The 15,200-nt window shown below is 42.7% G+C and overlaps 1 protein-coding gene across 5 annotated transcripts in view; it reads right to left on the reverse strand.

The window, feature by feature from the left end:
* The window catches only part of SEMA5B (semaphorin 5B), a 281,793-nt gene that overhangs the window by 53,242 nt on the left and 213,351 nt on the right, over nt 1-15,200 (reverse strand). For all 5 annotated transcript variants that reach the window (XM_055812546.1, XM_055812543.1, XM_055812544.1 and 2 more), the window contains 3 exons: nt 11,740-11,875; nt 8,012-8,219; nt 5,630-5,837 (listed from right to left, as the gene is read on the reverse strand). In XM_055812546.1, the coding sequence (XP_055668521.1) occupies nt 5,630-5,837; nt 8,012-8,219; nt 11,740-11,875 (552 nt within the window). The remainder of the gene's footprint in view (nt 1-5,629; nt 5,838-8,011; nt 8,220-11,739; nt 11,876-15,200) is intronic.

The following is a 15,200-nucleotide window of genomic DNA, read 5'->3' on the forward strand; positions in this document are numbered from 1 at the left end:
TCCACATCCTGCAAATAGTATTGATGCACTCTAACTCTACATATATAAGCAGCTATATTAAAGAAAATGGGAGTAATTGCCTGCTACAGCAGATGCAAATGTGTTTTCAGGATAGAGAAAATGGCATAATTTTGTACTTCTATTTAAAGAACACAGATCCATTTCATCTACCAAACTTCATTCTTTCCAAGAGCTTTAGCGATCATGGTTCTGTTTGATGTCTTCATTCTCTGTCAGTGGGAGTCTTGCTATTTACTTAAATGCAACCAGAATGCCAAACCAGATGTTTTGTGATTTATTCTGATGTATTATTGGACACCGTGCATGACAAAACATTGGGCTGAGCACTCTCCTTTCTGCCTATGAAGTCTTTCAAAGCTTTTCAGCATTATTGGTAGTACAATAATTAGCTAATTCCCTTGATTTTGGAGAGGCCATATCAGCCAAAGCAGATGGAAACTGATGATTAAGCTTTATCACAACATTTTTGTAGGCTGTTACCTTTCCTTTTGCCTCAATTTTTAAAACCATGTTCAATGCATTGGCTATTTTTAAAAACTCTCAGGGAGAAGGTTTTCAAACAAAATCTGGGCCAGATTTTCAACAGCCTCAGCTCAGAAGAAGGGGCTTGATTTTTGAGGTCTTTGATGAACAATCTGGCCATCAACGTCACCTCAGCGATCTGCTGGATGCTGGGCTCCACTGAACAACAGTCTGCTTTGTTCCCTTTCCTCTTTTTAACATTTTCTCTCCTGTTCTTTTCACTGAACAATAGTTCCTTGTTTGTCCTTGGAGGACCTATCGTCATTCTGATGAAGAGGTCAGAGTATTTCCAGTCCATATTCAATTCACTCTTTCCCAAAACTGGGAAATTTTTAGATCTCTTCCCAGACTGTATTAATCCTTCAATTAAGTTCCCTAACAGTTTCACTCCTGAGATCTGGTAATCCTGTAATTCTGGTTTTGCAATCCTAAATTCAAGTGCTTCATTCCTTTTTTTACAGAGGATTTTGCACCATATAAGGAGTAAAAAAAAAAAAAAAAAAAGAAAATAACAATAACCACCAAAGCAATGCTTCATGTGATATCTCAGCCCCCTTAAAGCATAGCGTGGATGTAGTACAGGGACCATACCTGGAGCTCTAGTTTTGCACTTTGGAGAGAGAAGGAGGGCAGAAAACTCCCTGCTTCTTTACTGCAGCTGCTGACACTTTTCTTCCAAAAACTCCCTGGAGCCATTTCAGGAGTTACTTACCTATATGTACTTAGTTGTCTGATCACTGGCCCAATGCTATTTAGAGGTGAATTGTGTTTCTCACACAGATCTCAAGTCATCCAATAAGAGTACTTGTCAGCTGAGTCATTTCTGCTAGCTTTGCATTAAACACCATGGCTGGAGGGGGTGTAGGGCAGAATTTAGGTCAAGTTGGAGGGCAAAAACTCAGCATCACTCAACAGTGAACTCCCTGCAACCCGGTCAAAAAAGCAGGCAGGGTTCAAATGAGTGTTTCACAGGCTGCGTGCAAGAGGATCTGGCTCACCCCATGGCCTCAGAAGCAGGAGGCAGGAGGCTGACCTGAGGTGGCACTCACACAACCTGGTAGGATGCCCGCATGTGAGCACACCACGGCAGGGAGAGGACAGGCAAGCCAAACTATTCTCAGAACCGCACTGTACAACCCAAAAGTGCAACCCGCACCATGCAAATTTTACACAGAAAACTGGAGGGAGGAAGAGGGAAGAATGAATAGCAACATAAAGTGTGTTAAACTGCTCAGGACAGGGAGAGCAGAAAAGGTAGGTATTCAAGAGACCCTCTGGTCTCATTCCCAAACACATTTTCTTTTTCTCATTTGAAGGTGCAATCAAGAAATGGCTACAAAATCACTCCAAGGCCTGCCTCAGTGTTTATGTCTGCTCAGAGGCCCACAGCCCTGATGCTACAAAAGGGCAATACGAAGGGATCACAAAGTGTTCCCTGCAACAATTGGCTTCATTTTCCTACCTGTTTGATTGCAACTCCTGAAATGAATAATCTCACCCCACCCTTTAAAAAAATTACTAAACTACTCCTACAGATAAACCCCACCTGAAAATAATGGTCCAGATCGGAAGTCCTCATCTCTCTAGAACTCAGATTCATGACTTTGTTTAGACACATTCTAGGGATATAGTGGTGTCAGTGAGAAAGCTGCAGTGCTGGTTCTCCAAATATCACTCCCCAAAGCCTAGGGCAGCTCGAGGTAAAAATCCAAGCTCATTTGAAAATTGCAGGGAGGTTACAAAGACTTCAAAGCCATGCAAAATCCAGCAGCAAGCACACCCAAGCTACCGCACAGCCGGGCAAAGCAGCCTTCGAAACAGACTGCATGTTCAAAGGGCTTGTAGGTTTTACTCGCATTGGACATCTTCCTAATAGTCTCCAGCGTGGGGAACGGCAGCACCTAAGCACAACAGGAAAACACACGCACAACACAGTGTCCCTGCAGCCAAGTCCAGCCTGTAAATTTGGGCAGCTGACATTACAGATGTCTTCCTCTTGCCCTGCTGCTAAGATTGGCTGTTTTGAAAGGACAGATTGAGACAGGTCAGTGAGCACACACAAAACACCGCTCAGAGACCTCAAAATACATTGGGTCAATGAACTACAGCAAGACATGGGGCTGAGTTACTGGTCACCATTTAAGAGATTAAATCGGTGCCGTGTCAATAAACAAACAGTGAAGGAGATGGCAGACCTCTTCTCTTTGTTGCTGCCTTTTCCTTTGCCCCACTTCGGAGCCTTGGTACCAAGCCCCAAGGTTCTGAAGCAGCATGCAGCACGGCAAGGACTGCTGGAGGGGATCAATGCTAAGATCAATTTTCTCTCAATACACAATCGCCTGTTTTGGGGGAGAAGGCAGGGTGAAGGCTAGAGCTCTACCTCAGCAATCACAAACCCACATCAGCCCCCAGGGTGTAAAAGGCTGCAAAGTTTCCTGATAACATAAGGCACAGCCAAAGAAAACAAACAATGTTGTGGTATTCTTGCCTGGGAGGCACAAATTCTCCATCACCTCCAAGCTTCCTGAGCCCCCATCAGAACGATTACATTATAAAAACTGCTGAAACCAGAGCTTTTCACCGACGCCAGTCAAGAAGTCACAGCATGACAAAAAAGTAAGTGGGGGCTGTTGTAGGGGTGGGAGACCTTCTTCTCGAGGTGGCTGTATATTGGCATGTATTAAACATAGACGCAACAATAAGTAAGCAATAAATCACAGGCCAGGAGAAGTGCCAGGTGGAATGCACTGGAGGAAATTAAAACATCCTTCTCGATACAGTTCAGTATTGAAAAAAATACAAAGGAGGCCAAGTTGACTTAGCACCTACATAGCCAAGATGCTAAGGGGAAAACAGGTTCCAACATCTGCAGTTGAAAAATCTGCAGCTGGAAAATTTCCTAAAAAAAATTAAAGAGCTTACCTTAAGAAGCAATATTAGTAGCAAAAACAACCTTTTAAACAAAGAAACAAATTATGGTCCTCATTGGCTTTCCTAAGTTTTCTTCTTTCCCTCCTTTTTTCAGGTACAGAGTCCGTCCACAAGACTCAGCCACGGGGCAAAGGATCCATTGCAATGTACGTAAGTACAGTAGCTGGCCAGCACTCAAATTCAGCAAATTCTGACCTCCCACATCATCAAGTGTGTGCACCCACCATGCTGTCAGGGGACACCTGAGAGTCAGGAACACACCTATCTCGTGTACTTTGCTGTTGCCCAGTGGCTGGCATCAATTCCCTAAAAGTATCGTGAAACAAGCCGATGGAGGGAGAGTTTGAGTCTCCATCCCCCAAAGAGCTAGACTATTTCCTTATTTCACTGAAAAAATGCCTCCAGAAAGTTTGCTTTAGAAAAAACCAGCACTGGTACATAAGCTTCCCAGCAATTTCAGCCAGGACTCTGCCCTGCAATGCATAAAACAGGCTGCCTGCGGCCACCGGCAGACAAAGGAGCCTCTTTGGGGCTGGGTTTTTGTTTTTGCTGGAATAAGCTTATACTAGCAGGACACTGCCCTGTGGCCCTTGGGTCCTAAATAGACAGTGCTCCTGTGAGGGACCCCCACCTGTCTGCCCTCCAGCCACTGCTGCTTTTTCCCTGCTTGTCCCTTCTTCAGGCAGTTGAGCAAACCCTCCCCACTTGAGTTTTAATGGAAGTGTCATACAAAGTACTTATGCAGGCTGAAACTGGGACACCATCTATAAATTACCAGAAAGCTGAACTCAAGATTAGGAAAAGAAAGAAAAGGAAGAACTCATTTCTCTTGAAACTGGATCATATACATGTATACACACATAAATATTCTCAAACTGAAACTCTCCAGGACAGCCTGAAGAGGACAGCTGGTATGTTCTACCTTTTCAAATCTCTGCTTTTAAGGGCTGAGAACAGGGTGGCATTTTCCAGCTGTGGTTCTCTTTCTCTTACTAAACACTTTTGTGTCAGCCTGTCTGTATAAGCAACTAAACTTTTACACATTAAACACTTCTGTGTTAAACTTGCAGTAACGACCAAGTTATATTTTCAGAAAGGGATAATTAAGAGGTTTGGTGAAGACAGAAAGAGCTGGCATTTTTATATTTAGACAGACATGAATGTAGTACAAGCTTATAGATAAACTCTACTTGTTGAAAATAAAATGATGATATTTTCTATATCGGGTTTTTTGGCAAGAGAACAGGGACATCTTGCAGTAGGCCATGGAGGAGGGAATCTGTTTCAATGTTGCTAACAAAATCCTTCCTCTTGTCTAGCACAGAGGACATCAGTTTCAGACAAAACTCTCATCAAGGAAAGCAAGGCAAAAGCAAGAGAGAAGAATGAAGAGTATTTTCAAGAGGTGTAAACAAGCAATCACCTGCAGCAGACCATGCTACATACTCAGGGAGATCATTTGAGCATATGCCTCAATCAGTTGGCACCATGCTCCTTTACCTGCCTAAATGGGGGGATACCATTTGGATGCAAAAACCTTCTACACATATTTCTGGGTGGAAAACTGCTCTGGAGCCAGGCCTGACAATTAAAAAAAAGTATTTTTTCCTACTCCCTTTAAAAGCTACAATCAAGGCACAGAATCTATCCAGGTGTAAGAGGTGTCACACATAGTTGAGATGAGCTATTGGTTTCCAAAAGCAATAACCAGTTGCCACGCAGTCCAGCCCTGCCTCATCAGTCGTTGGAGAGGTGATCACTCGGATAAGCCAGGATAGGCTGGCTGCAACCCAAATTTAGAAACCTGCAGCCATACAGTCAATAAGAACCACCAGCAAAACACATGGAGTTAATAAAAGCAATATTGACACATGAAGTTAAAAAAAATAAAAATGTAGTAAATATTGCAAGCCCTTCCTTGGTAAACATATAATAAATTTCTGATGAGGATGAATTAATATTTACAAAAAAATATTGCTCATTCACATTGCTCCTGTTACGAATGTGTCTGTCAGGAGATGCACATTCAACAGTGCCTTTTGTCTTGTAGTCTTGGAAAAAAAGCTTTCTAAACTGAATCAGACTGGAATATGTTTCTGTGGTGCTCTTCTTTTGATCCTGAAGTGGAATATATCAGAGCTGTAAATTTGCTTACCCTTCTGTTCTGTACATGGAGCATCTCTCCAGAGGAATTTTTAGCACTCCATTATTTAAGCCCACAAAGAGCGACCTGTCACTGTGCAGGATTTGGAGACTCTTGATTGCTTCCCTTTGTCCATCAGGGAGGATCTGCATTTCCTCTAAATAACAACTCCTCAGGCTCCTGTTAGTGGTAGAAAGGGCCTTCAAGATGGTGCCATACTCTAATAGAACAAGAAACAAGGCACAAATAAATGTTGGAGGCATTGACTTCATTTAATACCTGCCTAAAGAGTGAAATATTCATGTCATCTTTACACAGCTGCTTTAAACCTAGTTCTGGGTCACCTGCTGCCCATGGTAGAGAGAGCTCCAGCTACATCGTTACAAGTCTCAGTAGTTCTCAGACATTACAGAAACTGCCTGTGAATGCATTTTAATGGGAACCCAGAAGGATATGAACCATCTGGAGAGTGAGTACCTGGAAATATTTCCCAGTTGGAGCACTGAGGCAGCAAAGAGTCTGGTCCTGTTACCAGTGAGTTACACAGCAAGGTGACCCAAGAGAGCAGCGATCATTTCTGGTGCCTCAAGTCTGTATTTTTTTTTGGTTTATGGAGCAGATCAGTGTGATTTGATGCCATGACAAATGACAACAGATGCAGCAGCCCTGCTGGAAGTCTCAGAAGGCTCCATAATGACGGCATGGGTTACGGATCTAATTGATACTGTTCCTGGAAGAAGCCGTCCTGCCAGCTTGACAAGGGGATGCTATGGCATGAGCAGCGTATACACAGAAATGTCTGTTTGCATTCACATTGCTCTTACCCAAACAATTTAAAGATCTGATAAACTGTGGGAGATTTATGCTGGAGAAAAGGGGGCAACCACACCTTTTTTTTCATTAAAACCCCAAAGAGGTCTCTCAGCCTTGATTGTTCCTGAGGTTTGATCTTTCTGTCCTGATAACTACTGTGTTGGTGCCAAAGCTCAGGAACTTACAGTAGCAGGGCTCGCTGCCACGTGAAGCTTCTCTTTCACTTAGAAAGGCCTTAAGTGTAGAACAAGCCTGAGGCTCAAGTTTGGGCTCGGTTTGTCTCAGGGTTTGTGTTCAGGGCTGCCTCTGGGCAGTGCTGTCTCTCCTGAAGCGTTTGACCAGTTTAAACGTTTCAGGTCCAGCAGAGATTACTCTTCAGTCACCACTAACCAGGGCCAGAAAGCAAACACAAAAAAGGAGGTAAGGTTATGGCAGTGGACCTTTCTGCACAAATGATATAAGGCAGAAAGTATCCCAGCTTTCTCTCAGGCTTTGTAGCTGGGGCTCCTCACTTAAAATACCAAGATATATTAAAATGGCAGAATCATGTTGTGTTTCCATTTAACTACAATCTTCTCACCATAATCAATGTCCATAGATGCTCCCATAGTGGGAACGTTACTAGAACACACCCAAGATGATCACTTTTGAAGTGGTGGTAAAAGCTGGACAAGTTATGAGACAGTCCTGGAAGATGGTAACATGAGAATGAGACAATGACTCTGCATTCAGATGTGAGATTAAACTAACACTTACGGAGGCAATCCATCTTATTCTAAAGTCAAAGCTTCTGCAGTAGAGGATAATGACATTATACCCATGAGGCCGGCCATATGCTCTGATTAATCAAACTATTTAATTTAACCTCTATCATTAGTATGAATATGGGCTAAGACAACCATTTGTAACACTTTGTCCTTCTTCAGCATCTTTAATTTATCCAAGATATCTGTGTTTTTCAGAAGAGGCAATGTGTCCTGCTAATTGGGGAATAGCAGTAGAAATCAAGAGACTAAGTCATATACTTAATTCTACTACAGGCTTGTCATGCTACCAAAAAAAATCGCTTGCCTCAGCTTCCCCATCTGAATTACATTTCTGCGCATGGCCAATCTCGAAAGCACTGGGAGTCATACACCAGCAGGCACGTGGAAGCGCAAAGAAAGACTTAATTAAAACCTTGGGAAAGCCTGAAGGTTAAGTATTATTATTGCTTATTTAGAGATGAGTATGCCACGGTGCAACGAAGCAACTTGCATGCACAAAACCACAGAGTATTTCAGCAACCTTTGCTCTTCTCCACTGTTATGTATTCGCCTAAGTAGTTGAAACATGTTTTATAAAGGGAGAAAAATGTTACTGTTGCTTTTAAACACAAAGTAGATTTATGATCTGCTCACTTGAGACTTTGCCTCAAGTCCTCGATCCTGCTTTCAATTTACTCAGGCAAACTAACTTCCATGCAGTTTTGTGCCAAAATGATATTGAATGACAACGGTGTAATGACATCATGACAGGCTCCAAGGGCTGCTAGGTCCACGAGCAAGTGGATGGAGCTTTCTTAAACCCTGACGCTCTTACCTGTTCCAATATACATCACGTGGTAGAGTGTATCCTTCCCCTGAACAATATCCACCACCAGTTTGGAAAAACGAATGCTGTCCTGAGTCACATAGGGGTCTACAGTCACCGGCTGCACGACATCGTTCATCAGGAACAAGCGCTGTGCATCCTGCAGGACTCTCTCCGTCAGGTTCTCATTTGGACTGTCATCACTCAGCGTCCTACACTAAACATGGAAGACTGAACTTCAGTACCTGCATTTTCTCCCCACTCCAGCAGCACAAGACCAAACACTGAAACTCTTCTGGAAACCCATGTCTGTTGATTTTCAGGGGAGGTGGGTCTGTATGAGGGTCACAGAATCAGGCCCTTAGCCTGATCACAGGTCAGTAGCCTAGCTTTGGTCTGTATACTTCAATTCTTTAAAAACGTTTCTGCCAGCTGGTCCACTGACCAGCAATGTGGTGTTTCATTCCCTTGTGATACTCTGCAGCCTGCACGCTAGAAGGGCAAAAGGCATTAACAAACAGAGCAGGAAAAGAAAGAATTAAAACTAGCTGTAGAAAGATTTAAAGCTAGCAGTGGAGAGAAATTTTTTTGTGGTGACAAATCCTTGAAGCACTTCAAATAATCTTCAGACTCCACCTGGCATCTTGGTCTGTACAATGCATGAAAACTGGAGGTTAAAAAACCCGAAAAATTGGTTGGTTTTGCATCAAAGAACTCAACTTGCCACGCCGCTTTTCTATGATGTGCTCCTTTCAGTTCCATCTGAAGCAAGGCCGGTTAGCCACCAGCTCCCCCCCTCCCCATACGCAGCTTTCATATCTTAACAGTGAATGGCAGATCAGCCCTTGTCCATCCATCCTCCAGCACCAAGGGGCGCACTGAAATAGAACTCAATGTCCTTGTCCATCCAGACTAGGGGGGAAGAGGAGAGCTCATCTTGTGTCCTTTAAACACTGGTGTAAGCCCTGCCAGGTGGATAGCACATTCTAAGACCTGAGTTTCTAGCTCACACCGATGTCTAGAATTCAGCATTTTCCAAAGCCAATAGATTAAACTCTCCATGCAGTTTTGTGGTTCATGTCAGTAGCCAGGGCTGGATCTTCACTCTCCCCTACAATGCCATGCACGGTGGGCAGATTTATTACTCTAAAAGACAGCCAGGTGACTGGTTATTTATTTTGCCCAAGACCATGGGAGTCTGTGGTACAACTAGAAATCCTACCAACTCCCATACTCAGTCCACGGACAACTTTCTCACTAAGTGAAGCACACACCTGAAAAATTTCACTAGAAAAAACCCCACAAATTTATTTCTCTTCATTTTGGGTCCAGGTGTTTGGGGTTTCCTTGGAAAAGAAGTTAATGTACTGCACATTAGGATGTTGATTTACAGCACTCCAGCTACACTGTGTACAAATTTCCCATGTGCATACTCTCAATATGCATCAAAGTAATTCTTTGCAGCATGGCTGCCTTTCCGAGGTGCACCATGCAGAGCTTCTCTTACAACATGCTGAAACGAGCTGACAGGAATTTAGCTCACATATACACAATAAATACGGATCCTAACAGCTGGTGTACTAAGTCCTACAATATTTTGGAGCTCGTGTGAACCAGGTGAACAGAGTGATCATCACCTATGAACATGGTCACCTTTTTATCAATTTAAGCATATTCCTGAGTAGCCAGATTAAGTAAACATCAGTGGGTTTTTGATGTGTCCTCAGAGAGGTTTCAATGCTTTTTTTTTCTATTGCAATTGCCTTTTTTAGTTCATGACTCATCCCACATTCTGAAGAGTTTTTAGAGATCTCTCTTCTGCTGTATCCTATACTCCTGGTTTACACTACTGTTTTGCTTTGGATGCTTTTCTCCCCACTCACTTTCCTTTCTATAGCATCACTGAAAGAGGACCCCAGTGGCAGGAATGTCATTGTTGGTTTTGTTTTCTGTTCTCATCAAGTCACATATAATCCTTTTGGTCTATTGGCAGCCCGCGTGCTGACACAGCATCCCTCTGGTTTGGTTTTATTTTGTTTTGTTCTAATTTCCTGATTATCTGCACTGCCCTGATCCTCTATATCCTTCAGTGTTTCTCCTTCCTCTCTGCAAGAAAAAAAATATTCTGGCATGCTTCCCTCATCTTCCTTTGTGAACACTGAGGCAAAAAAAAAAAAATTTAATTTCTTTGGAATATCTCCCTCTTCTGTCACTAAATTATCCTTGTCATCTCCTAAAGGCCCTTCATTGACCTCTTGTTCCTCCTGTACTTGAAAAATATCTTAATCTCTTTTTGATATCTTCCTTTTGTCTGCCACGTATCTCCTTTTCCTTTCCTTATTTTCCTCTGACCGTTTTCTTTCATCCTGCTGCTGCAATCTTTGCACTCCATATCTTACCTGATACTTTTTGCTACATGGAAATGCTTTCCAGAGTCCTCTTCTATTCCTCCTGGGCTAGCCCAGCCAGGGACAGAAAGTCCTTGATTCTCCATTAAGCTTAATATTCCCTTTAAACTGGTGGGGAGGAGGCGGGGAAGCCTGTCCACGGTTGGCATGGCTGAGCCTTCAGTGAAGCTTTGTTTCTTGGTTTTGGGTGCACCAGGATGAGGGGGTGATCAAAAGCCCAAACCTGTCTCATCCTGTACAGGCAGAAGACCTCACTCAGGTGCTATGAGGGAATTCAGGAGGAGAAATCAGGTTCCTCAGCACAAACCCAAGCATGTCCCTGCCTGCAGCGTGGACCTGCCTCCCATCTGCTCTTGCTGTGATTTCAGGCAACTGCAGAGTCCTTCTTGGAAGGTCCCTGACATCACCAGCTTGAAGGCAGATGGCGTTTGCAGGCAGCCTCAGCACCTTTGCCATAGTAAAGGAGAGCCAGATTCACACATTTGGGCTGCAAGACTTCACCGTGGGGAAGCAAGGACAGGAAGACAAGTCCATCCTCCCTAGGGTTCCCCAGATGGGAAGGGACTGAGCTGTAAAATGGGCTCATGCTTCAGAAGACTCAGGGTTTCTGGGGCTCTCACACACACTCTCTGTACTGCACTGACTGCATCTGGGCATAAAGTGACTGAAGTTGTTCTCCAAATTTCATATGGGCCTTAGCTGATAATCCTAGAAAGCTGCTCATTCATAAAGCCAACGTTTTTTGAGGTGAGAAAGAACCCCTGTGACTATCCTCATGTGTCCTCTTCCACCAGTTACTGCTGCAACATGTCCATAACTTCTGGCTGAGCTACTGTGTCTTGGAAAGACATCCATCTTGCACTGAAAAACTGGTAGCCTTAAGGGCCCGGCCCTATCAAGTGATGGAAAATTCATCACATCCTTACACAGTCACAGTGGTCAATTACCTTTCTTGTTTAAAAATATAGGTTGTCTCCATTCTAGTTTGACTTTGTCCAGCCTCAGCTTTCAATCCTTCCTAATTTCAGTTGTCCCCTTGTGAGGATCGCATTCTTGGAGTTCATGTGACAGTGATGAGTGTAACAGGTTTTAATTATTCTTTATTACAAAAAATCTGAACATTCTTATTACCGGTAAAACTGTTCAATTTTTGCTCCCATGGTCTCAGTAACATGTGGCAAAGAGTCCCACAGACTAAACCACTCATAAATGTGGAGAAATATGATTTACCTGCACCGTGGGTCTACCTGGAAAAATGAACACCACACAAACCAACCCACTGGAGTGACAGAATGTAAAGGGAACTGGAGAAAAGGGCAGCAGCAGTACCTGGAAATTAGGGATGGGGTTTAATGTTGGCAGCCAGGCTGATCTTGGGTTTTCTTGGTAACGGAAAGGGCCATTAAATGCCTGAGTAATGGCACTCAGATTGAAGGCACACACTGCTGAGGCAGCTATGCTGTTTCTGGAAAAGGGGAGAAAAAATTCAATTTAATCATTAGAACATTGACATTTTCATCATAACAGACATCAAACTCCACTCAAATAAAATAAATGTAAATTGCTAGGTAGGTGTACAGTGATACCAATCTCACAGAGTAAAAATAAATAAATATATTGTAAAATGCAGATGGCTTACATGACAAATTTGAGAATGAATTTTAAGCTTGGTTTTAAAAAGTCTGTGATTTAAGGGCCATGGAAGCAGTTCTGACAAGTAAGGTGAATACAGTTTAATTTGCATGGATTATTTGTGCCTGGTTTTATTTTTATTTTTTTACAACCCATCTATCTTTATTGATTACAAACAACCTAATTTTTGATCTCTTGGTGGCTCTCAAGGTGAAATTCTGTTTCTACAGGCTCCTGAAATCTCAAGCTATAAAATCTATCCCCTAATATTTTTTATGTCTATATATATATGTATAAATAAAATACACACAAGCATGCATACACATGCAGAGGAAGGGAAAGGGTGACAGTGCAAACTAGACTGGTTGTTACAGCAGCTCAGCATGCAAAAAGGTCTTGCTAATATGTGAAAGCCTCTGTTTTCAATGATCACAGTTCACTTCTTTGTGTTCCCAGCTGGGAACAGCATCTGTCTCGGGCAGACTGTTCACCAGGCACGCACCAGCCAGGGGAGGCATGGCTAGGGAACTAACACTGTGGGAAGGACTCTTGGAAGGGAGTTGTTGTAGGAATGCTCCACTGCCCAGTCAGACTCACACACAGATCAGTTGGCCTTTGCCATTTTCAGTCACGGAAGACCCATTTCAGCAAGGTCCTGAGCAGGCTCAGATCCTTTTGTCTTAAGAGGGCTGGAGGGTGCTTCCCAGATGCTGAGGGCACCTCAGGGAAGCTGGCCCAAAGAAGGACATTTGCCAAGTGGTAACCTGAAATTTAAACCTGCTCTCAGCTCTCCCCTTCCCCTGTGTGGGTTTGGGGGTTTTTTTGGTTTTTTTTTTAAAGGAAAAGAACAACAATTAGAGAAAAAGATACCAGAATAAAACTAAAAATAGGGCTAGCACAAGAGACTGACTCGTCACAGTGTCTTTTAAATAACCGAAGCCCTGCTGTATGTATCTTTCTGCTAATTAAAGCAATTTGAATTCTCTGAAAAGAGCACATTCTTTTTTACTAAACCAATAATTACACTCTCTTGCATAAAAAAAAGCCTTGCTCCGCAGTCCCAGGCTGAAAAGCAGAACAGATTCTTTCACAGCATATTTCTTCCGAGCAATACAACATCAGGAAGAACCTCTCATTCTCCTCTCCTGCCCCTGCCCTTTCCATCCCCGGAGTGATGGAGTAGCTAACTTTGAACATGTCAAAGCAACGCTGGGTGAACCTTTCTCCACTTTTGTCTGAACGCTGCTGACGCAGTGCATGCTCACAGACGGCAGCCCTTAAGACAGAGCTAATGATGGATGACAAGTAAATGCCTTCAGGCACACATGGAAAAAAAAAGAATGAGAAAGACAATGAAAAAGAAAAGAAAGAGTAAAACCCAACTAGTCTAATAAAAATACTTTTTTTAAAAAAAAGAAGGATATTTTCAGGGCCCTGCTAAGGACTCCATAGTTTAGCCCTTTCCCTTTGCCAGAGAGGAAAAGGAAAGAGGTTTTCCATTAAATCTGTGGCCCATTTTCCTTTCCATCTGTGACCTGGCATATTTCCCATCCCTCCCTAACAAACGTTTGGTCCCAGTCTCAAGCCAGTGACATCAACTTGTGCAGCTGGCTCCTTGTCCTAGCATGAAGTGCAGTCTCCAGTATTCCCACCTCCTGCTTCCTGTGGTTAACTAGGTGGTTTAGAGAATGGGTTAAGTTCAGGGAGGTTTTAACACTGTCACTATTACCTCCCAGAAAAAAATTAATAGAAACACCTACAATATTTCATCAGCAGCTTCCCCAAAATGCTCTTTCCCACTGATTCATCTGGGTATAACGTAACGTGAAGCAATAAAGCTATATGGGGGTGTTTCCACAACCACTAATACCCCTTTGTTGTAAGATGACCCTAAATGCATTAAACAAGAACCTTGCAAAATAAAAATACCTTTAAACAAAAAATCATATTCTGTGATTTATTGGTATTCCATTATAAAGAAATTCAGGCTGGAGCATACATCAACCCTTTTTGGTATGCAGAGCTCATGCAGCATGAAATAAGTCCCAGTGGAAGTTAAAAGAATAATTACCATTATTTCTCTAGTCGGATGACAAATTGGAACATTTTCTCTTTGAACTCTCAGAAGAACATCATGTTGTAGACCCAAAATGCTACTTGATCTAACTTCAGCTATTATCAATAACTCATTTCTTCAATTACACAAATGTTACATATTAATTGTCCTCAGAAGATACAAGAGAGAATGTACACCCCTAATGTATGAAGGGTGACTTTAGTGTAACCCAAACGAGACAAGTAACACTCATCACACCTCACGTTAAACCTGGGAGACAGTCACAGCAGAAGAGAACTCTTCCAACCACAGCTAGCCTATGTCTCCCACCCTTACAGCCCCCAAACTATACCAATTTGATACATATAATACAGTAATTAATAATTTTCTTATTTCCAACTTCTCTTCTTGGTTGGATGAATGGACAAATGGATAGAAAGAACATTATCACTATGGGAATAGAAGTCCTCTCTGACTGAAAAAAAAAAAAAAAAAAGAAAAAGAAAAAGAAGTGTCATCTCAGAATCTCAGACACCCAAAGCAGTAGCCAGGTTTCCTTTTACTGTTCAAGAAGTTTGGCTAACATACTCTAGATATTTTTAGAGAACAACTCATGCCCCTTTCAGTCCCAGGACAGATTTTCCCCAAAGTCCACAGTCAAGGTGCAGCGCTCTATCATGTTTATTTTTTTGGTTGTTTCACCACTGGCTTACTTTTGGCTGACATTGGCAATGATTGTGCAGACACAAAACATGGAAGATAGATGAGGGTGGCCAAACACTGCCCTACTTCTTGGCATTTACAGAGTGGCTATAACATTCAGGCTCTGTTGACTCTCATGGCGAAACTCCCAACAGCGCTTTAGCTCACAAAATTGGGGCTGACGCTTTGTGACTTCAAGGGCCCTGTCACACCAGCAAGTGACACACCAAAATAGCAAGGCCTGTACTTCAGTGAAGCTTCACCTCTTTGGTTTGCTGTGGGCTTCTTGGAAACAGTCCATTATTCATATCAAACGGTACTCCATTGCACACAAAAACTCCAAAGAAGTTGGCTTCCCAGCATGAGGAAGGTACTTTGTTTGTCACGTGGAGTAACTAAC

The sequence above is a fragment of the Falco peregrinus genome, chromosome 8 (assembly GCF_023634155.1).
Source record: "Falco peregrinus isolate bFalPer1 chromosome 8, bFalPer1.pri, whole genome shotgun sequence".
Classification (NCBI taxonomy): Eukaryota; Metazoa; Chordata; class Aves; order Falconiformes; family Falconidae; genus Falco; species Falco peregrinus.